Source organism: Protopterus annectens, chromosome 17.part0 (assembly GCF_019279795.1).
Source record: "Protopterus annectens isolate FY-2018-M chromosome 17.part0, PAN1.0, whole genome shotgun sequence".
NCBI lineage: Eukaryota > Metazoa > Chordata > Ceratodontiformes > Protopteridae > Protopterus > Protopterus annectens.
Genome location: NC_056751.1, coordinates 60,425,534 through 60,450,919, shown reverse-complemented (window position 1 = coordinate 60,450,919; position 25,386 = coordinate 60,425,534). Strand labels below are relative to the sequence as shown.

At 39.8% G+C, this 25,386-nt stretch overlaps 1 protein-coding gene across 1 annotated transcript in view; it reads left to right on the top strand.

Moving 5' to 3' along the window:
- Window positions 1-25,386, top strand: part of GSR (glutathione-disulfide reductase) — a 300,254-nt gene that overhangs the window by 193,596 nt on the left and 81,272 nt on the right. Inside the window, exon 10 of the mRNA XM_044059619.1 lies at window positions 6,156-6,267. Coding sequence (XP_043915554.1) covers window positions 6,156-6,267 — 112 coding nt within the window. The remainder of the gene's footprint in view (window positions 1-6,155; window positions 6,268-25,386) is intronic.

The window sequence follows — 25,386 nt, the reverse complement described above, 5'->3', positions numbered from 1 at the left end:
GCCTTTCTTGCCACATGGGAGCCCAAAGCAGAAGCAGTTTGCAAGTGCCGGTCGTCCGCTTCCTGAAATTTTCATTTTTCGACTTTCAAACCTGAAGTCTTCTAAAGTGAAGTACCCCGCAGATCCTTTTTTCTTGCTCTAACCGATGTCAGAAAAAGTTAACAACTGTCTTGCCTGTGGAAAGCAAATACCTCACAGAGATTTTCATTTTTACTGCGTCATCCTTTTAGGCACAGACCACGACATCCCTTGCTGTAGGTTTTGTGCCTCGCTTAATGCCTGAACTATTCATCATCAGGCTGTCTTTGTCACTAAATTCTTTCGCTTTCATTCTCTGTATTCCGAAATGGCTTCAATAAGCCATCCGACTACTGATCTTCTGAAAAAATGTAAGGATAAAGACAGAGACAGACTGCATAGGTTCAAAACTGCCGACGATGCTTCCGTTAAGCTAGTCGCCAGTCTGTCGGTACTCCGTGAGATGGTTTTGCAGCCCTGGATACCCACTTCTACAGATTTGCAGGCCTCTGCTGAGACCCATTCGGAGTCCAGTATGCTGTGAGATGCTTCTTCGACTATGGAACCTGCAGATGTCTCTACCTTGGATGGGTCCGGAGCCACTGTGCAGGCACCGGCTTCTGAGGGTGTATTCCGACCTTCCGATGTTCACATTAAACCGTAAGCTTCGTTTTTGACTTAATATACTGAGTTTCTCAGGCCCAGAGTGTGCACTATGCGTAAAAAAACGATGTCCAAAGCACATGCTGAAGCAACCTTGCCACAGAAACAAATGCTTAGAATGGCTGAAGACCTTATAACTTTAATTAGGGGAAGCCAGCCTTCCCCTTCTAAAAGACAAAGAATTGATTTTCCTTCTGATTCTACAGACCATGAGTCCGATGACTCTGATCCATCTGATTACCAGGACATACCCTTATCTACCTATGAGGATTCAGATGCAGAGGATTCCATACCCTCTGCCTCCCCTCCAGAGGACTTTTCTTTTGGTGAAACCTTGCATGATTTAAGAGAATCATTTCCACTGGGAATGTCAGGACTACCCTCAGTCCAAAAAGAGGCTCAGAGAATTTTTAGACTTGCCTCAGCACAGGCCTCTAGCTATACCCCCTGTCCTGGACATTGTAGATGATGTCTTCATGGAATCCAGTCTTACTCCTGATACTTTACCACCAGCTCCTAGAAAGCCTGACAGGTACTACAGAGTACCTGACTCTCGCAAATTCCTCTTTCAGAATCCCACTGTGGATCCAGAGACTATTTCCCAGGGACCTAAAGGCATTAAGGCTACTACAGCCAAAAACCCTACCCCTTCGGAAAGGGATTCTAGAGTTTTAGACAGATGGGGTAAGAAGGTATATACCTCTGCAACTCTTGCCATCAGGGCTTTGAATTGCCAGTTTCACATGTTGAAGTACCAGCAGCATATTATGGAACTAATTATACAAAAAATGTTGTTGCTTCCAGATTGTACAGAAAATAAAGATTTACAATAGTTAATGCAGTCTGCAAACCAAGTTAGTAAACATACCTTACAGTGTGGTTTTTATGCCTTAGAAGCATCTTGCAGGGCTGCTGTCACTGAATCTGTTCTTAAAGGCATGCTTAGCTGAAGGAGCAAATCTTGCCAGACCATGTCAAAGCAAAATTACTAGATGCCCCATTAAACCAGGAAAGGTTGTTTGGCACAAAAGCAGAAGAAGTTCTTAAAAAGATGGAGGAAAAAGCAAAATCTATGCAAACTGTTAAAGATTTCTTACAGGTGCAACCACCTAGATTCAGTAGGTATTGGCCTTCTAAAAACTGGTCCTTTCCAGTCCCTCCCAGGCATTCTCAGTCCAAACCCAGGGGCAACAGGCCACCAGGACTATAGTCTCAGGGTATGCAGAGATCTAAACAATGGAGTGCTCCCTCCTTTAAAACAGGGAGTGGTAAGCCACCCCCTTATGGGAATAGTTCACAATGACTTGTCTATCTTCCTTCCCAGCAAAGCCCAAGTACCTGCACCCCTAGGAGGAAAACTCACTCTGCATGTATAAAACTGGATGTCCATTACCCAGGACCATTAGGTCCTAAACATTGTATCCCAGGGATACAGATTCTACTTCCACTCACTGCCAACCTCAAGCAGGTTGCCAGACCTTCCTACAAACCAGTGGGCAGGGGCTCAAAAGCAAGTACTTTCTCTTCTCAGTATCAGGGCTATTCATCCTGTGCCAGTAGAGCAAAGGGGACAGGGTTTCTACTCCAGACTTTTCCTGGTGCCCAGAAAAGAGGGCTCGTGGTGCCCTATCCTAGATCTGTCAATTCTCAACACCTTCTTGGTGGTCCCAAAATTCAAAATGTTGACTTTGCAACAGCTTCTTCCTGTGCTAGCCAAGGACGCCTGGCTAGTCACCCTAGACTTAAAAGAAGCTTATCTGCACATCCCCATAAGGGAATCTTGCAGGAAATATCTACGTTTCAGGGCAGGTTCTATGCACTATCAGTTCTCTGCACTTCCCTTTGGCTTATCTACTGCGCCCAGGGTATTCACAAAGTGCCTGGCTCCAGCCACTGCGTACTGAAGGCAGAGAAATATTAAAATTTACCCATACCTGGATGATTGCCTAATTGAGGCGGACAGCCAAGAATTGCTACTTCAGCACCTGGCATTTATAAAGAGACTTCTGACTTCTCTGGGGTACGCCATCAATGAAAAGAAATCACAACTGGTGCCCAGCCAAAAGATTGTATTCCTGGGAGCAGCTTGAGCACAACTTCCCAGATGGCATTCCTAACACCAGAAAAACAGGTTTATTTGACAAACTACTTCAAACTAATGGCCACCAAAACCCAGCTATCTGCAAGAAAAATACTGTAAGCCCTGGGGTTCATGGCCTCACGTATTCTACTATTTCCATATGCAAGACTGCATATAAGGAAACTTCAGTGGTACTTAAAAAGTCTCTGGTGTCAACATTCTCAGGACCTGGAAACACTGATTCTTACCATTCCTTGTCTAAGGGAAGAGTTCCTTTGGTGGGCAGAGGCATGCAACCACAACAAGGAACTTCCTTTCACTCAACCCCTCGCCGCCCAAACCCTGACAACAGATGCATCAGACTATGCGTGGGGGGCTCACATGGCAGGCAAATGCATTCAAGGCAAATGGAGCCCAGGACAAATTCCCCTGCATATCAATCAAAAAGAAATGTTAGCTGTACAGAATGCTCTGACAGCCTTTAAATACCTTATCCTTCCAGGACGACAACTGATAAAGACAGACAACATCACAGTTATGTGGTAGATAAACAAGCAGGGGGGAACTCATTCCTACCCACTCTGCAAGTTAGCCATGCCCCTGTGGAACACAGCCTTGAGCAACCAAGTGCACCTGCAAGCTCAATTCCTGCCAGGCAAACAAAATTCACTGGCAGATGACTTAAGCAGAAATCTACTGGACTCACATGAGTGTAAACTAGAACCCAACTCATTCAAACGTCTAACCAACAGGTGGGGGACTCCAAGGGTGGACCTCTTTGCCTCCCCCCAAACCATCAATTGAACAAATTTTGCACCAGAAATCCCCACAGCCAAGCTTGGAAAGTGGACGCCCTATCCTTTACATCAAAAAAAACTCTCAATTTATGCCTTCCCCCTCTGCCCCTCCTCTCAAAAGTACTACTCATGATCAAACAGGACAGGCCAAGGACAATACTTATTGCCCCAGATGGGCCACACCAGCACTGGTACCCACTCTTATGCAGTCTGATAGCAGTGCCACCCTAGCACCTACATCAGAGCCCCCCTCCCTGCTGTCCCAGAAGGAGGAACAGACTTTGCATCCACAGCTGCAAACCCTGAACCTTGCAGCCTGGCTTATTCCCCAAATACACCACCAGCAGCCCTCAGCAAACAGGTGATGAACATCATCCTTGAGGCCAGAAGGCCTAGTACTAGGAAATCCTATTCAGAAAAGTGGAAAAGATATTGTTCTTGGAGCCAGTCTCAAGGAAAAGACACAACTGTTGCCCACCTTACCTCAAATCCTGGATTATTTAGCAGAGCTACTCCACAAAGGCCTATCCTTCTCATCTATTAAAATTCATGCCTCTGCCATCTCAGCTCATTACAATACTGAGCCACCTTTATTTTCTCACCCTCTCATCAAACAGTTCCTGAGAGGAGCTAACAATTTAAGGCCCCCGAGGAGAGCTCCCACCCCTGCCTGGGACCTTAACTTTGTACTAGAAAAGTTAAGGCTTCCCCCTTTTGAGCCTGCTGCTGCAGCAGAGTTAAAATTCCTCTCTTGGAAAACAGCCTTACTTCTAGTTATCACTTCAGCAAGAAGAGTGTCTGAGCTACAGGCACTAATGGCTGTGGAACCCTTCATTATTTTCCATGCGGACAGGGTTTCCCTCAGGACTAACCCATCATTTATGCCCAAGGTGGTATCCAGTGTGGCTTTAAACCAATCCATCCATTTACCAACCTTTTTCCCTAATCCTCAGAATAAAGGGGAAAGGATTCTGCACTCCTTGAACGTGCACAGACAGCTCAGGTTCTATCTTAACAGAACTAAACCTTTCAGAATATCTGACCAGCTGCTAGTCAGCTTTGCTACAGGGGCAGAGGACAAAGCCATTTCAAAGCAAACCATTTCCAAATGGATAGCACACTGCATCCATTTCTGCTACAAACACTATGGAAAACCTACCCCACAGGGGATCAGAACTCATTCCACTAGGGCTACCTCAACCTCTACAGCATTTCTCAGGGGAGTCCCTACCAGGGACATCCTGGAAGCTGCAACCTGGAGTTCTGTACACACCTTTACCAAGCATTACCACTTACCTATTTTTTTCTAAATCCAGAGCTGGATTTGCCACAGCAGTCTTACAAGGCCTGATAGCCAGCCCCAATACTTCTTGACTAACCTCCATCCTTCCTCAGCTTTGGGAATCAACCCAAGTGTGATGACTGCAACAGTGAATACACTCGAACATCTACATTTATGGTAAGTGTACACAACTGTACTTTTCTGTATACACATGGGATCACAAGCAACTGACACCTTCTAAATGTAAGCCAGTGACATTCACTAAGTCATTTGTTACTTACAGGGATGTTTACATGTGATGATGGCATATAATAGTTAAACCTGAGGAAAGTGCTGTAGTGAAGTTGATGTTCCAAGTCTATGTGTGCATTTTAGACTTTATGAAATATAAAATTTGAGTATTTCCCCATTTTGTTTCCTGCCCTTTTTTGAGCTCACTAGAGCATGACTTCATGAAGTGGGAGGATGGTGTTTGCTATCTAAAGTTTTGATTTCTGTAAGGCTCACTTTTTTTCCTTACTGATATAACTTGCGACATTCCACTACTCATATAATAGTAAACATGTAGTTTGTGAGCTAGTGTCACTTGAAATACTGCAGAATGATTTTCTTCTATATGTCTTTGAGGGATGGATCCATTTGACTGACATTCAGAATAATGGCTGCCGGCAACAGAATACTTTTTTATGGACAACATGTCTGCAGAGTGAGTTAAACTTGCCTCAGCAGTTGTATCTTCCAGGAGCCAGTGGGCACTAGGAAATTATACTCCAACTTCTTTTATGAAAGCAGGACAAGTAAGTAGTCCTAACTGCAGTTTACGATTCCGCAGGATAGGCATTATACCCTGAGTCAACTACAATGCTATCCCAAATCATTGCCTTCGATCACAGCTTGGTGCATTTATGTTTAGTCAGTTTGGCAGCAGGTATAAGAAAGGAAACTCCTTTCAGACAGCAGATTGGAGTTACGTATGGCAGACTGAAGACTTTTCCTGTGTAAGTAAACTTCAACAGTAGTGCTTTTCTGTTATGAGTGAAATTGTTTTTTTTGTAATCTGAAACTTAGTCAGAGGTATACAGTCGGCAACTTTCATGAAATGTCTGTCCTTTATTTTACATTGTTGTGTACCACATCTGTTCAAGATTCTTTGTTTCAAGATTCTTCGTTCTTTTTTTTGAGTTTGTGGGTGCAGAATTTTTAAAGATTTCAGTACTGCATAACTGTCTCATGCTCTGAAGTAATTTTTGCCGTTAAAAGATAAAACGGGATCATATATTAATGTAAATATGTTTTTTTTTTTATTCCACACCAGGGAGTGAATCTAGATAAGAAGGGCCATATTGTGGTAGATGAGTTTCAGAACACAAATAAGAAGGGTACCTATGCTATTGGAGATGTATGCGGAGTAGCTCTTTTAACACCAGGTAAGTATCTTCGTATTACACATTGACTACTTTGCACGCAGTGGAAAACTTACATATAGCATTTAGCACTGCATTTCTGGACAGTACCAGCCCTTTACGGATGTAAGCTTCCTTAAATATGGGAATGTCTAGAATGGCATTGCTTCTGCTAGAAATATTTGTTTGTTTATGTAATTAATTAATTAATTTATTTATTTATTTATTTATTTATTTATTTATTTACTGGGGAAGTCTGACTGGGCCATGCAGGATCCCTTTTCAAGGGAGGTCCATCGAGAAAAATCTATGAAAAGTATAACACTTCAGAATGCAATATTTTTTTTTCCTTTAATTATTTTTGGGTCCCTCCTTACTGGTCTCCATTAAACAGACATCTCATGGATCACCCTGTTCATTCCGATTTCTCAGTGGTGAGAACTTGCATGGTAAAGGGGTAAAGGTTGTCCCAGCATTCTTTAGAGTCAGGGCTTTTTTCTTAGTGACTTATCCTTTCGATTGTTACCTCTGACTTCCTACTTTCACCCAGCCCTGCCCACTTCTGTGAGAGATTTGTTCCATGAAAATGAGAAACTTCACCTGCTATTACAGAACCTGCACTGGGCAGGTGCTGCAGTCTTAGTTATTTTTCATCTTTTTCTGTATCATGGGTATGCAGACAGCATAGATATTTTTTTTTCTAGGTGCTCTTTCCCCTTCCAACTGCAGGCCATCAAACCGCTCCCAGTAAGACAAATCATCTAGAGGGGCCATTATCCAGGCAGCTATGAAGGTGTTTTATGCTTCTGCCACTAGTCCCTCCCTCCACTTGCTTGCCTGTTGTGGGGAAGGAAGTTCTTGTTCCATGTCCAAGCTACTATGATGTTCCCCATAACCAGGGCTCTGTGGCATCCATACAAGTTTCCTGCACATGGAACTACATGGTTCTGCTCTTCCCCCATTAGTAGCAACTAATTATGCTGTGTAGCAACTACAGATGTGTTTTATTTTCTTTGTTACCCTGAATCCAATTGCAGGTGGCTAATTTGAGCACCTGTGTCACCATGGGATCCCCCTGTACCCTTCCAGGATATTTCCACGCTAACATGCCACAAATCCCTCTCTTCGCTTACTTGTTGCTGTGGGGAAGGAAGTTCTTGTCCCTTGTCCAGGCTAGTATGTGTCACCATGGAGTCCTCCTGTGCCCTCTCAGTCTATTCCCACACACACACACACACACACACACACACACACACACACACACCCACCCACACCGGCACGCTCATCACCAAAGGCTACAACACACACACACACACACACCGACACGCTCGTCACCAAAGGCTACAATCCCCAGTTCGGTAGCACTAAACCTTTATCCTTCCCAGCATCTCTTCACTTGCACAAGAAAAACTGGCCACCAAGAAATCACTACTACGTTTTTCCAAGATGTACAAACTTTAAGTGCTTATCTCCCTTCCTCCCTTACCCATCTCTTCCAGCACCCAAGTAGATTCTTAAACTCAGGTTATTGCAGTCAGGACTTTATCCTTTCATGTCATAAAGCCAGATGCAGATAGCATTGATTGTTGAGTTGCCGGGTTTGCACCGCTTCTGAGTTTTGAACCTGCTGAATTGTATTCTGTTATTTATTGTGCAACAGTTTCATATTCTTGTTTCTCTGACACTATATTATGTGCCAGGATGCATTTTATCATTTTTCTTTATAAGTGAAAATGATCTGTTGGGATCATCCCCTCTTTCTTGTCAACAAATGAATATGTGGATAAACAGAGTGACTGAAAGTTTACTTGTTATTCTTGTGTTTTTTTTTCTGTTGCTGTTTGTACTTTATGGAGCTTTGACATACTTTCCTTTGTTTTTGTATTTGTTTTGCATTGTCTCATTTCCATCTCAACCCTTATGTAGGTGCCAAGATACTATGGTTAAAGAATGCCTGTGATGTGATTTAGCAGACATCATAATTATTTACTATTACCCTTTCTTGGGATAGTAATGCCTGGCAAAAACACTATGTGACTGAGATTGTTTATCTTTTAGCCAGGGCCTCTATTGGGTCTTTTCATAGGGAACACTGTTCAACTGTGTTTATTTTCTTAATTATAATACATACATCTGTTTTTCAGGGTAATCACAGAGTAGAATACATCCTGGTCCTGCTCCTCAGAAACATACTAGCAATATTATAGGTTCATAGGTAACTCCTAAATGCTTTATCCTATGCATGGGTCCCCTTAAATTATCTATGGTATGAACCCAGTTATGACCAGAGTATAGGGTTCACGTAGTCCCAGGGGACACTCACAATTTTGTAAATCCTTATCTAATTCCTACAGACACGAACCAGTAAAAGGGAAAAAACAAAACAAGTTGAAAACCAAACTATGTATTTATTCTAAAAATTCCATAAAAGATTGGATAAGTGCTTTTATCCCATCCACTCGTGACTTCTTCAGAACAAAATTAATGCAAAACCAGTGATTTTAAATATATTACAACAATCAGTAAATTAATCAATCAAAGTAATTAACTATACATTTCAACCTATTAGAAAGATTGTACAATTAAAAAGCAAACTCCCCTTTAAAAATGCATAAATATCAACTATTAAACAGTTTATCCTAGGTGGTTCTCCATACTTTTACAATGTATACAAAATATAGGTATAAGAATAAAAAACAAAGCTATACATTTAAGCAAAAATGATATGTTAAAATTACCACTCTCTTAAAAACTAAGCTCTAAAAATAGGCATATAAACCAGCTAACTGGTGAAAAAACAATTAATCTTTGAAATACAAAACATGAAAAATTGTAAACCTTGAAAAACATCATAGTTTGGCAGCTCTCATTTTCAGAACAGAATTAACAGAGATGTCTGTTCAAACCTGGTATTGTAGTAGCATCAAGCCTAATTTCCCTAATTCTCTATATTCTATTCTGTTCTCCCACTGTCCACCTGTTACATTAGGATATTTTTTCAAGAATACCAAATTCAAACTTGGTGAAACCCTCACAAACCAGGGAGTGTTTGTATAATGCATTATTGGTGTTCTGTTTTTGAATGTCATAAAGATGTTCATATATTCTCTTCCCTAATTTCCTCTCAGTTTTACCAGCATAAATTGACTGGCATTGCTTACAGATTGCTATGTAAACCAGACCCTTGGTTTCAGAGTTACCTTTCTCAAAACTTATTTTGGTACAACAGTAATTGTTTATTGTAATAGCTCCCCTGTCAAAAATGTATTTACAGTAACTGCATCTTTCACATTTCAGGTTAAAAACTCTGCCTTATTACTCTCTAAGGAACTTCTCCTACAGTTCTAAAAATTTCATCATCTACTTTAAAACTAGACCCCTCTTTCACCATACCTATTTAATCTTTATCTAGAACCCCTCCTTCTGTTTATTTCACAAAAAAACTTTCATCATGTTCCCAGAATCCACAATACAAATCGTATATACTCGGCCTTTGCTGATGACTTAAATATATACTTCCAACTCCCCACTACTGACCTCCCAAAAATGCTTAAAGTTATTGATGAGTTCTCGGTAGTTTCAAATTATAATTTAAATTTAAACAAGTCACACATATTTCCCCTCAATCCTATAGGGCATAAAGAATTGTACTTTCCTATGAGTGATATCAAAATAAACTACCAGATAAAATATCTAGGAATAATATTTACTTCAGACATCAAAGATATTATAAACAATAACCTACTAACTACATGGACTAGTATTCAAAACGATATGGATAGATGGAAGAACATTAATATGTCTCTACTGTCAAAAGCTAGTGTTGTCAAGATGAATTTTCTACCAAGAATACTCTTTCAATTAAATGCTACCTTTTCAAATATTCCCCAAAACTTCTTCCTTGCCATGGAAAAAGCTGTATCAAGATTCTTATGGTATCCCAAATCTACCAGAATTAAATATGCAAAACCTGTACTCGCCAAAGATAAGGGGGGATTGGGGTTACCTGATTTTAAGCTTTACTATAGTATAATTACTGTATACAGAGTAATACAAATAATAAACTATGACTCATATATAAATACTTGGACACCCCAGTGGACCAGAATCTGGTATGAACTGGTTGAAATCCCTTGGCTGTAACATCAAATCCTTACCATTCTTGAATTTAAACCAGGCTAGCATATACACGAAGAATTTACACCCACTAATTAAAAACATGATTCTTACAACACAGAAACTATTTAAATCATTGCAATTAACTGACGCTATTGCCCTTATACAACCTTTACATCTGAATCCTAATTTACTAATAAATAATAAACCAGTAAAACTACCCCCTGATAAAATACTACACAATATGGGATGTATACCAATGGAAAGACTCTAACACGGGGCAAATGAGACTTGAACTCAAACTTCCTGTGAAATATAGTATTATCCTTAACCAACTTCATCATCTTATAAATGCGAAATTCTCACAAATACACACTGACTTACAGAACATAGATTTAGTTAAATTAATACTTGAAAATCTTGCGATTAAAGGGAAAGCAATTTCTAGGACTTATAAAATTGTAATGAGTGCAAAACAGTAGAATTCATTATTATTTTCAAACTATTGGCAAACGAAAAATCAATCACTGACTGAAGAAAATAAGAAACTAGCCATTGAAAATACAATCAAATTCATTTCTTTCAAGAAGCTGTTATATACACAAATTATGGTAAATAACAATCTATATTATACCTTATCTAAATTAAATAAATTCAATCCTAACTTTTCGCCTATATGTCCCCATTGTCCGGATCAAACAGCTGATATTTTACATGTCATGCGGAACTGTACAAAGATACACAACTTATGGTGTTCCTTGAGAGTAAGATTAGAGAAGATGGGATATGAAAAATCAACCCTTACTTGGGAGACAGCTATATTATACATTAAGGTCAATCAACTCCCAAAAATATTAAAACATGTTTTTATTACGATGTGTGCCCTTATTAAATTCTTTATTACAAAGAATTGGAATGTCATGTCACAAATTACATGGGAAAATTTTAGCAATCTTGCTATCAAATATATTTCATCTCACAAATTAATTTATTCAAAAACAAACGTTATTACCAAAAATATTGGGGTTACTTGCTAGATATAATTCTTGACAAATAAAATTTGCCTACAAATTGTCATGAAAAGCTAACCTTTAAATAAGAAATGAATGTAGTATAACCAGTCTTTCTTGTATCTTCTCCCTTTTCTTAGTATATGTGTAACTAGATATTTTCCCTAAGCATACAAATAAATGGTTAAATTTCTATTTTTTACTTTATATATAGACTATCCCCATTCTAACTATCCCTTATGAGACCAAATGAACATACGAATTCTCATACTTTACTTGACGATGTAGTGACTTCTTGTGAATATATTGTGTATATATATATATATATATATATATATATATATATATATATATATGTATAATTTTCTCAGAACGAGATTGTTGTCTGTTTTCTTTAGATATGTATTTGTATTGTTTATTTGTGTTTTTGAGTTACCGTATTGTTGTTATTATTTGAAAAAAGAAAATTGAAATAAAGGGATTTTGGAAAAAAAAAAAAAACTAGACAAGTTATTTCTAATGATAACCCTAACGAGTGGACTGGTATCATATTTAACAGACATAAAATTTTGATAGTGATGTGCTATATTGGAAGAATTCACCTGTTTCACTACCATTGTAGAATTACTTAACATTGGAATGAATTTGCCTCCTCTATCCCTAACTGCTTCCCCTTGGATGTCAACTGCTACATTTTTTGGATACCCCCACTCCAAAAACATTCGACTCATGTTGTGCCGTTCTTCCAAAAACATTTCCACCTTTGTTACCATTCTCACTGCCGTAATAAATTGTCCCTTAAGTAACTTTTTCTTACAAAACCATGGATGGCACCTGTTATAATGCAGATAAGAGTCCGAGAATGTACTCTTTCTGTAAATAAATAAATAAAACAAAATTCTGATCCTAGTCCTCAGAGCATACTACCAATATTATAAGTTCATAGGTAAGTCCTAAATCCTTTATCCCATGCATGCGTCCCCTCAAATTATTACAGTATGAACCCAATTATTCTTAACAGAGGTAATATATAATTATTCACCATAGTCTGGGTAAGGCCAATCTAACACCAAATGGGATAGGTTAATTCAAACACCAAAAGGTTAAAATGGCCCGCAAGGGCCACTAGCCTAATGCTTGCCTATGACCCTGTAAAGCAATCTACATTCCTGATAGGCCAATGTGAGACATCTTAAAACCAATGACTAATGGAGAGCTTTAAGCCAGTCCCCAGATAGCTCCACGTGCCATTTACAGACACCCCCTTTAAAAAAAATTAACAATAAATACTTTTTGATGATTTTTTTTTATAAGCTATAAATTCTATTGGAGCACAGTTTTTGTTGTGACTTTGTACACTAGATCATACACAGAGTTTTTACATAGTTTAACAATTCTGCCTGCTTTTACTAGGCTAACATTAAAAACTGAAAATCGCAGATCACTTGTATGGTATCTAAGTATCTAAAAAAAAAAAAGAGAGAGAGAAAAAGATGCCTTGGTGCTGCCATGCTTTGCATGTTCTCAAAGACTTTGATGTATGTCTGTGGCCGAGAAAGGAAAAATACATAACTAAGTACTCTTCCCAAACCCCTCAATTCCCCACTTTGGCTATTCACATAAGCTAGAAGTTGGTCTTTTTCTCCTCTTTGTAAACAAATCACAACAGATTCCTGGGTACTGGAAATAGTTCAGAACAGATGTAGGTGGTACTGGAACTCTTTCCCTTAAAACCTAGGAGATATTCCATACCCAGAAAATAAAACTCATGTATTTCTTCCCATTCTTTCTCAAACGTTATCCCAAGGCATCATGGAACCAGTTTCAAAATCCCCAAAAGAAAACAGTTGTATTCCTGAATATCTCTAGCACTCAAGAGTGAGGAACCCGGAGATCTGTGTTGGATCTGGCTGTTCTCAATTTGTTTATAAAAGTATCAAAATGCAAAATGCATACCCTTCAGACTGCTTTTCCTCTCATCCCTCCACACTGATTTCTGGTTACTCTGGGTCTCGAGACACCTACCATCATATTTCTGTTTACAGAGAGTTCAGACGGTGTTTAAGGTTTTCTGTAGCTGGTTAACATTTTCAGTTCACTTCCTTACCAGTCAGGTACTCCATGGCTTCAAGGCTATTTACAAAATGCCTAGCTCCAGTGATTAATTTTGTAGGCTACAGGGAATTTATATTTTTCACAATTTGGATGATTGCCTTAGTTTGCAAACTCTTTAAAAATTGTCAAAGATTCCTTATTTTTGTTATTAATCTGTTTCAAAACCTAGGCTTTCACCTAAATGTGAAGAAGTCTAATCTTTTCCCTTGTCACAGGTTGACATTTCTAGGATGCCTACTGGACATATTTCTTATGACTTATCTTCCTCCAGAACAGGTTGCAATCTACCTTCTCCATTTCCTAGAGTTAAAACACCAACTATGACAATTGCAAAGGATTCTCAAAGATTTTAGGGATACATGGCATCCACTATCCTGATGCAGCCATTGGGCAGACTGCAAATGGAAAAATACAGTGGTTTCTTAATCAGTTTTGACTCAGCACCAGCATCCTCCATAATTTCTTTTCCATCTTTTGGAATTTGTGAAGATGGAGCTCTTATGGTGGGTGAATCAGAATTTGTTAAATCCAAGTCTAATGATGTCCCTCTCCACCCCTACTCAGTCTGTAAAACAGATGCATCAGACAAAGCATAGGGAGCAATATCCAAGGGCATCAAAGTAGAAGGGGTCTGGGACCATCACGTCAATAAAAACATGTAACCTTCAAGGAAATGATTGCCTTGATAAGTTCATTAAGGACCCTGAATCATCTTTGGACTCCAGGACCACTTTTGGTAATTACAGACAATACCACTTTCATTTGGTACATAAACAAACCAGACAGGACCAGACCTTACCCCCTATGTAGACTAGCTATGATAACCTGGGAAATGCAACTCAGCCCAGTCTCTCCCTCCAGGCTACTTACATCTTTTAGCAGGCAGATTGAGCAGATCCAGGACAGACCCACACAAATGGGGTGTTACACCAAGTGGTCTTCCACTAGCTTATCCACCTTTGGGGAACTCCCCATATAGATCTGTTCACCTCCATTCAAAACAGACAACTAAACAAATTCAGCTGTAGAACACCTTGCAAAAAGGCCTGGAAGACAGATGCCTTTTCCTTCCCACAGGTGAGAATGTTCCTGTATGCCTTTCTAGAGCTATCACTGGCTCTCATAGCAGCCATTGCCATTCCCTGATCCAGCACCACTTCACTCCTCTAATTAGAGAAGCAAAAAAGAAAAAAAAGGTCCAGTATCCGATCTGGCACTCATATCACTGGGTCTAATCTCCCCAGTCTGTGGTCCTGGTCCTCACATCTAAGTGAGAAGCATATAAAAGTACCTTCCCCGATTTGGTGCTTTCTTACTTTTATAGGAGCAACGTCCATTCTCCCAGAAATTCACTCCTCAAATCTTAAGTTGATAAGCAAACTACTTTAAACTGTTGTAAACCATTTTTTAGACATACAAAGATAAGTGGTTTGCTACAGTTACCATATTACCACCCACTAAGTACTTCAGAGGTTCAGCACTTCAATCCTGAGACCAGTTACAGTACTGGTATTCATTTCTGAGTACTGGTGCTGTAATAAAGCCATATTGGCAACAACCAGTCATGACTTTTAACACCTCATGCATGATATGGCTGCTTTTGTCCCACCCTTGCTACATTTTGCTTTTCCCTCTTTTTCTGTGATAACCAGAGTTCTTTCAAAGATCCAAAAGGATTCTCCAATAATCATACTTGTAACTCCCTTTTGGCCCAGTCAGCATTGGTTCTTCTTTTCATTAAAATGTCCAAGTGGCAATTACCGCAAACTTCCCTAGAGAATGGACCTGCTCAAAAAGGACAAGTGATCTCTGATCTACCGTAGCTTGCAGGACTTAATATCTGACCATGTGGATGATATCGTTTTGATCCCACTCAGGCACCTTTTCTGTCAGGACATGCAGCAGATATTAAAGGAGACCAGAAAATATACTACTAGAAAATCCTTTTGAGCCAACTGGATAAGATTTTCTAGTTGGTCTCTAAAGTGGAAACCAGGACTCATTCACATACCTCTCAGCTGTTATGATTTAGGCATTGTGATATTTTTTTATCCCAAATTTTGCCTTACTCCTTAGATTTACTGATTTTCTTCATAAATATAGACTTGTTTAAGGGTATATTCATTATTAAAAATGAGAAAAGCCTGTGCAAAGATTTCTTATCATTAACTATATGGAGTCTTGCACCTAAAGACCACAAGTTTAAAAAAAGGAAAATGCTCCACCTTTTGGACCCTCTGATATGACTTTTGAAAAAACAGTATTATGATTTTAAATATTGAGAGGTTGAGAAGTGTGCCAATCCACTGCAGAGACCCCTCTGGTTCTCCAATATTTGTGTAAGTTGCTCAGATTAGTCCTTTCTTACAAATCTATTAACATGCAACTTTCAGTCATTACTGCTCGTCTGCCATTAGATCCTCCCTTTCTTACTTGTTCCAGGAAAACAATTTTTGAAAGGTGTTTTACATATACTTCCACCTCAAAAACAGGAACATTCTTGCAGATCCTTAACGAGAATAGCAGTAGCCATACAAATATTATACTCATAAAGTTGCAGAAAGAACTAAGCAAACATAGGAATGGAGAAAGGAAATTCTGCCAATAGGGATGACTGCAATTAAGGGTATAGAGAATAGGCAAGAGGGGGCTGGAATTTACTGGAGAAAACTGGCAAAGAAACCAAGGTATTGGGAGCAAATAACTAAACAGGAAAAGATAACAGAATGGGAAGAGGCCAAAAATGCATTTGGACTGCAGGTTAGAGACTTTCTTCCGTATCAAGGATTGATTATTTGAACTGTTATTTTTTTTTTCTGAAATTGTTGCACTTTTTTTGCTGTAGCATAGACTAGATTCAGACCTGCTGAATCGGGTTCTGTTTGTATAACTTGAGCCCTAAACCAGGTCATTTTATGTTGGAGAGGGTTTCCCTGCACCCTAATAGCAGGAGTGTGCAGTTAGAACTCATCTGATTGAAGGTTGCTGGAACAGGGCTCAGTTTTGAGCTTTTTTATTGGTTAAATTGTTTAAATCAGTTTGCTCTTGCTTGCCACATAAGCACTGCATTTGCGTGGGTTTGCGCTTGTTTGCACATTGCACACTGCCGAGCAGCGTTGAGCACAGTTGGCGGTTATAGATGCAAACACTTTTGCCTGCAAATTTCCCCTAGTACTCTGCTGGTGCTCCATTGGTGAGTTCTTGTGATTGTCCCTCACCGACAGGTAATACATTCAGGGAAGCTCTTGAGGTACCAACATAGATCCTACCCACTAGCCCTTCTTATTTTTTGTCTACTTCTCCTGTCCTCTACTTTACTTCGTCCTTCCTGTCCTCTCCCTGTTTTCTGACCACATCAACTTACCGAGCATTATGGACAGACAGTTTCCCACAGTTTCTCCAGCCAGCCTGGTCAACATGGGCATCCTGAGGCAGTGTAGAAAATGCCTCATGTACACTGACAACCCACTTTTACCCCACACAAATTTGTTGTGAAAGATGTATCTATATCAAGAACCTAGAATCCAGGCTCTCTTGCTCACCTGTCAGTTCATCTGATACTAAGCAGGTTGTCAGCATGCACTCCTCACCTCCTGCACCTACCAAACCAACAACACATAAACCTACATATGCACAGAGGTCCTTACCAGAAGTTTACATAAACATCAGAGACCTCCCATACACAAACGCAAGTACGATTCACAAAATACATCCTCTGCAGAATGTAGTACACATAATATATCACACACCAGTGTCTCACCAGTCAAGCCTCTACGGCATAACACAAAAATAAACATCTTAGTCTTAGACGACTCAATTGTGAGACACACAGTCAGCTGTCTGTCAGGTGCAAAGATCCACCACATCACACATGCACTCAAATCTCTCAACAACAGGCACTGTTATGACTCTGTCATAGTCCATGTTGGTGTGAATTACTTGGAACATACCTCACTGGGCTATATGAAGAGAGACATTACTGAGTTCTCTGAATATGTGTCTCAGGCGGTTTACTATCATAATTTTGAACATGTTTATAGCGAGTACTTACATAGTCGAAAACCACTGTTGAAAGTTATGATAGCGACCAAGAAAAAGAATGAACGAAAAAAATGTTGACAATTTGATTTTGAATTGTTGACATTTTTCGAACATACCACCACATCCCGTGACATACAATACATGTTTTCCAGGGGGGCAAGCCCCCTGCACCACCACCACCCCCTGCAACTTATATATACAAACTCCGAGATTGCACTACAGTGCAGGAAAGGTACAATTCCCGATCCCCACTATAGTGCGAGCTCCATCCAGCATGCCGAACTCAGAACAGCAAACACACACTACCATTCACTGTTGTGTATTCTGCTTTTTTTTCACACATAAACCTGTGCAGACTTACTTTCGAATATCTGTTGTCGCACACTGCAGCTGCGACTTTCTGATGGTAAACCTCTCAGGCAGATATGTCCCTAGCCTTAAGCCACATTTTACCTTCGCCTAGGATGATACCTCCATACAAACAAAAAGTGGTTGACTTCAACAATTAGCTTAGTTTCTGGTGTCATTCAAAGGGGATCTAGTATCTGTCAGCCTGGGATGACATGGTCAACAGACCACAATGCTTTGCCAGAGATGGTCTACATCTATCACCCCTGAGATTTAGGTTACTGGCTAAGGCTCTTGCCACCCCCATAGTGCCTTTTTTAGACAATGTCACAAGAACAAAATAAATTTCTGACGTCAAAAATATCCTCTAAAAATAACCTCAATGTTATGCTGTTAAACGGGAGTCTAAACCAGAAACTGCACTCACTGGAAGCAGTCCTCACCTTGGAAGATGCTGATATTTGTGTAGTCACTGAGACGTGGTTTAAGGCTGCGGAGAGCACCCTAGCTATACCAGGTTACATTTTGTTCCACACGTTCAGACCACAAACTGAAGGCATGAGAACTAAAGGAGGTGGTGTATCAATATTCAGTAAAGGTAAGTATACCTCTGGATTGGTTAACCAGCACAATTCCCTTGAATTACTTCAGGTGCAATTGACTGTAGGTAAGACCTCTCTTCAGGTCATTGCCAGCAGTAGGACTCCTTCCATGAATCAGGACATCCACTCAACCTACTTGGATCTACTTCAGTTAATCAAGATACAACCAAACACCCTGGTTTTGGGTGACTTTAATTACCAGTCCATCGACTGGGTAAATTATACGTGTTCTAACTCACGTGCCCAAAGGTTCCTGGACTTCGTTAACTCCAATGCCCTGGACCAGCTGGTTGACACACCCACAAAGGGCTCAAACATCCCGGATCTGGTGCTGACCTACATGGGGGACTGCTGCACCACCCCCATTGTGTGGCCATCCCTGGTGAGATCTGACCACAAATCAGTCTCGCTAGAAGTAACTATAACACAAGACCCCCCCCCATTAGCAATAACTAGAGTAAAAAACGTTTCCAAGGCCAATTACAACCTCTTACGTGACAACATAAATAGCTTCATAGCCCCTGCCCTGATGGAACAGACACCTATGCTGAGTTATACACCAGTGCTTTATACGAGCACCTGTACAATTGTATTGACTCTACCGTACCTGATATAACCAAAGCAAGATCTTCAAAGGAAAGCAAACCTGCCTGGTGGACAATTGCCATTAATAGGTTATACAATAGGAGAAAGAAATTGCTGTGTAAGAGTAGGAAGGAACGGTCTCAAAACTGTAAACACTCCCTCCTCAACTTAAACAAGCAAATAAGACTCTAAGTGAAGTACTCCAAAGCTAACTATGAAACAAAATTAGCTTCCCTAATTCTTTAGTTACATCCTTGACCTCAAAGGTAAGACCCAGATTTGCGCTGAACTCATAGTTAATGGTATTATATATACAGAACCTGTGGATACAGCAAACCTGCTTGGCTGACAAGTTCAGTGAAAACGTCACTCCCCTATCCCCGCCACATATATCCCAAAGCATCCCTAACACCTGTCCCCCACCTAGTATCTCAAAGAAGCACATCTTGAATTCCCTCTCCAAGGCCAAAAACACAGCCTGTGTAAGACCAGACAACATCCTGGGCTGTGTTCTACAAGGGTTAAAACAGGAATTAGCATCAACATTGGGCATGCTTTTCAACACAACCTAAGCACTGGCTTCATCCCAGCAGAATGGAAAACAGCTACTGTCTTCCCCTTGCACAAAGGGGGTGCATCCACACACCCCAGGAACTATAGACCCATTAGCTTGACCAGCCGTATCTGCAAGGCCATTGACCTTATTAACAGATATATAGGAAATCTCCAAATGGTCGACCCCACCCAATTTGGCTTTGTCAAGGGGAGATCATGCCTGTTAAACTTAGTGGACTTCCTCAAGACAGTCACCAAAGCCCTAAATGAGGGCAGATGTGTACATATGGCCTACCTAGACTTAGCCAAGGCCTTTGACATAATCCCCCACTCAGACATCATTGATAAACTCACCCATCTGGGTATCAACCCATATATTGTCAGGTTGCTTGCAAACTGGCTCACTGATAGAACTCTTACAGTCAAAATAGGGGACTCCACCTCCTCCAGCACACCCATAACCAGTGGTGTTCCATAGGGATTGGTTCTGGGACCCCTGCTGTTCACAATCGACTTCTCCAAAGTACAGGCTAAAACTAAAGGACTGTGGCATACAAAGTTTGCTGATGACTGCAAACTGGGAGCGATCATTGAAACCCCTAGTGATGTCAACATCCTGCAAGAAGGTCCTATGCAGACTAATGACTGGTGCCAAAGTCATGGTCTTAAACTTAATGCAAAAAAAATGCATTATCATCCCCTTCAGTAAGGATGATGTTCCTGCAAACTATTACATCAATAGCAATACCCTAAACACACAGTCAGTGGTGCGAGATCTGGGCACACAGGTTGACAGCAACTTTAACGTCGATCACCATGTCTCCACAATGGTAGGAAGGGAATTTTATATTGCTCCTCTTATAAGTAAGGGCATTGCCTCCAGGAAAAAAAAAGAGATTACAGCCCCCCCCCTGTACTCTTCTGTCATCAGGCCAATTATGGAGTACAACACTTCCTTTGGTATGTTACTTTCCAAACAGCTGCAGCAATTGGAGAGACCACAAAGGTTCCTTACAAAGAAAATTCAGGGTCTTCAAGATCTGTCTTGTGTGGACAGAATGAAATCATTGTCACTTTACTCTGTGTCATACAGACTGCTCAGGGGCGACCTGCGGCTTGCATGTAGAGCAATCTCTCACCCAGCTTTAATGGAAATGCTGCACACTCGCAAGTCAAATGGCACACGGGTTACTCGCTCGTAGGACCTTAGCCAGGTATGTGACATCAACAGAACTTACTGGAGAGACAGATTTGTCTCACAGCGGTTTCACCACTTTGGAACAAGCTTCCTATTCATGTTAAACAAAGCCCCTCATTGGCCCTATTGTATCATAATTTGGATGACTGGATGAGCAACTGGAAACTCATCCCAGGGTTTCCACCTGTGTCTCTCTTGGACAGGGGAAATAGGTGCTGATTTTAGTGTCTGCTTGAACCAGACACCCTTGGGAACATGGGTGGAACTTGACTAGGCTTATAAGGACCTTGGGGCCATTAACCTAGTAACCTCCTATGATATCAAAGTATAGGCAAAGAAAAAGGGGTAGGGAAATCCTAAGTAAAAGACCAGCACTGGTAGAGTTTTAGTTGAGTCTAGAATAGAAGCTGCCGTTAAAAAGGGGTATCATTAGTAGCGCATATAAAATGCTGCATGATAACTATGGGAATTAATCAGAGGAGTTCAGAAAAGATCGGGAAGAGAGACTGGATAAGCAATTCCCAAAAGAAACAATGGGAGGATATATGTATGACTCCCAAATATACAACAAAGTCTAGAAGATTTAGGATTTTTGTTTGGAAGTGTTTGAGTGGGTATTTTTATACCCCCAAGCAGACTTCAAAGAATTTTTTCCTCAGGTACAATGCAAATGTTAAAGGTGTAATGGGGAAGAAAGAGATAATTGGGAACATATTTTTGGGAGTGTAATGAGCTGGCAGGCTCTTTAAAAAATCCTTACAGACTACTCTGTCAGAAATACTGGGTGAGCTAATTGGTGAAACTAAGGAAATTATTTTTTGAGCTGGGATACAAGATCTGAATTGCCTAGGCATAGCAAAACCTTGGTAAGTTTAATTTTGGTGGTTGCCAAGAAAGCAATTACTAGACAATGGAAATTAAAGTCTAAACCAACTGTATCTGAAGTAGTGAATATAATACCAGATACACAAGAACTGGATGTGGGATCTTTAGAAAAGGTTAGGAGCAAATTACATAGAAAAAATTGGAATTGTGGGAAGAATACATGCAGAAAAATGTTTTTGAGGAGGAATGAGGTTTAAGGGAAGGCAGGAATTGAATGAGTTATGTAATGTTGGATTGACAATGACCTGTACACAGGATTATATGTGATAATATTTGTAATTGAGAATATGTCAGTACAGTCTGATTTCATTTATATAAATGTATGATTGTTTGTCATACTTGATAATTCAATAAAGATGATTAAGAAACAGGAATGTTGTCTTAGAAAAGCTTTACTCTTCCACCTTTTAAACCAGCTTTTCGAGTTGACTTAAAGTTCTTGACGTAGAAAATTGTTTAACTCTGACTTCAGCTATGAGTATCTGAGTTGCAAGTGCTAATAGCAGTTCAACCCTTTCTCATTTTTCATACGGATGTAACCATTAAGAACTAGCCCTTCCTTTATACCTAAAGCAGTCTCTGAATTTATTCTAAATCAATCCACCCACTCTGTTCTTTCCTGAATAAAAAAAAACAGATGAGGAAGAATCCAGTATACCTCAGATATCCATAAGTAACTCTGATATTATTTTGGCAGGCCTAAGGACATTAGAGTTTCTGACCAGCTCTTCATTTCCTTTGATGGAAAGAAATCAGAAAAAAACAGTGTCTAACCAGACAATTTCTAATTATCTCATTCTATCCATTTTTGTTAATTTTAGCAAGGAAAGGCCCTCTTTCAGAAGGGCAAAGTTCATTCTACCAGAGCTTTGGCTATTTATGGGATATTTTGGAAAGGGGTGGTCTCTAGAACCCTTTTAGTGGCAGCAACTTGGTCTTCTCTACACTAATCATTACAACATTTGATTTGTTTTCTTGGGCCAGAACAGTATTTGCTAGGTCTATTCTCCAGGGACTCCTGGACCTTACCCATCTTCCTCCTGTCTGACTGTCTAGGCTTTGTCAATAATTTCATAAAGTTTTATGCTAGTCCAACAGTAATATAATGATGAACATAGTACAGTTAACTTACCATAGCAGGATATGTTCGAATAGATCGCATGCATACATACATAAATACAAATGTTTCAAGCACAGGTATTAATGCTCTTCTAGCTTGCCAATATGCCAAAACACTTGTTCCCAGGCTGTTCTTAAAAATATCTAAACTAGTACTTGTTTTAATGTAATTTGGTAGTCTGTTCCATGAATCAGCTACTCAGTCAGAGAACCAACTAGTACACTTCTCATTCCTACAGAATCGTCTACATAGGTTGTCTGATGATTTTCTAGTACTTTTTGATAACCCCAAACATCCCCAGAGTTAGTTATCTCTAAATGCCCTATATACCTATACAAGATATCCTTGTATATATCTGTAAGAGACACTGTACAAGTTCAGATATTTTAGTCCTTCATAATAACTTAAATTTTCACAACCATGGATGCCGTTGGTATATTTCTGCTGTACTATTTCCGATTTACTTATGCTTGTTTTCATGTAGGGTATCCATATTGTTATTATTGATATTCCATATTTCTCCTTCTCTCCTTTGGCTGGGGAGAAGTTACATTGGTCTTTCTGGTATTGTCTCCAAGTACATACATTTCAAATTTTGGACATGGGCTTCCTGTTCCATTTTACAGCGTCCTTTTTTGAGAGGATAGAAAGACCCGATTTCTGTTACTCGTATATTTCCTTTTATACTAAATCACCCTCTTGTTGCCTCAGATGTATGGTGGCCAATGAAGTTACCCATAGCTTTTTTATACTGGTCAGATGCCCCATCGTTTGCAGGATATATTCCACATAGCTTTATACTACTGCAACAGTGATGTATTCAAACATTTCCTGTTGCGGTAGGTTTGCTTACACAACTGTACTTTAAAATTGTCTGTTGTACTTCCATTTTCCTTTGCTGGCAGTTAGTTTATGAATGGCCCTTATATTTGCACCAAGTATGTCTTTTGTTTTTTTGATGTTAAGATGTCATACTCCAGCAGCCCACAGGTTTGGTGCTAACATTTTGCACCTAGGTGTACATTTGAACCACTTAGATAAAAATATCATGATTGTTCTGAATAAAAGATAACCCCATATATCTTTTCATTTCTACTACTAAACTTGCAAGTCCAAGTGACCAAACCTTAATATACAAGGTTTCTTTGACTGAAAATATGCAAATTATTCCAAAAGACAGGGAGCAAATCCTAAAGCTTGACCTGGAAGGGGGGGGGGGGTCTTTGTCCATATACTCAATTAACTTCATATAAGAACTTTTAAGGTCGGGTCTATATTAGATACTTGAAGTTACTGAACTTCGAATATGATATGATCAAAACCATATAGTCGAAGTCCAGTAACATCGAATACCTAATAAAAACATTAAAATACGTCAAAAAACAGAACTACTTGCTGTAAGCAGGGGGGCAAGCCCCCCCCCTGCACCCCACACCCCCTGCTACTTAAATATACCAACTCCAAGATCACACTACATTGAAGTAAATGGAAATCTCCCCTTACAGAGATTGGTAGAGGTTCTGCGGTTTCGCTGTTTATGTCGACAGTGTCAGATTCGACATTGTGAACATTCGGGGAACCAGTATAGACCCTCTAAGGTCATAGCATTTTGTGTAGTTTGTATAGAGCGAAGGGAAGAAGCACTGCTGTATCTTCTCCATGATCAGAATTTTCAAACTGCAATTGCATTCTGACATATATGGCCAAATATTACATGACCTATTGTCCTGGGTCAAATTAAGGGTTTATACCTTTTCCTAGAAACCCACTGTTTGCCACATAAAGTAGCTGTTTTCTTCTAATTCTCATGTCCCATTCTACATCCCTTCTGAGCCTGAGTATTATTTTGTTTAGCTTTAATATTCTCATTCCAAAACTGGATCCTTACTACCCTGTTCTTTAGGCAAGTTTACAGGAAGCACCATATTCATCCTGGTCTGTCACCTTTGGTAGATTAACCAAAACATTTCTGAACCACTGCATTTGTCAAGTTTCACATCAGAACATCAAAATACAATTCCCCTATGATACTGATGTGTTTTCTTATGTTCTCCAATAAGAAGCACACTGCACCTTTCTACATGGTACTCCTTGTTTGTTACCAGTTGGATGTGTCCTCCAAGGGTCAGACAGAATGTAGTCTCACAGCATTGCAGAACGTGATTACTCTGGCATCCCTTTTCTACAAGCAAACAGCAATCTCTTTACACAGTGTTCAAAAGGTTTCCTAGCTCCTCTCATTGCACTGGCATACTGCAGCATCCAACATTCTGTATTTTTTCTGATGTGTTCTGTATTAAGTCATCCTAACTACCTGTCTATCTGTGAATACATTTGTCACAGTTTTGCAGTAAATGGCAGTACATTGAATTATACCTGACCACAGCCAGTCAGATAAATCTGTCTGTAAATCAGGCATTCATCTAAGGTTTTCCACATTATTTCATTCCACATGTCCATTCCAGTTCTCCATAACTATGTGTATCTTCCATCACTTCTGATATATTTCTCCTTCAGGCATTCCACCTTTTTCAGAGGAGGAACTGGGGAGTTTCACTTGTCTAGCAA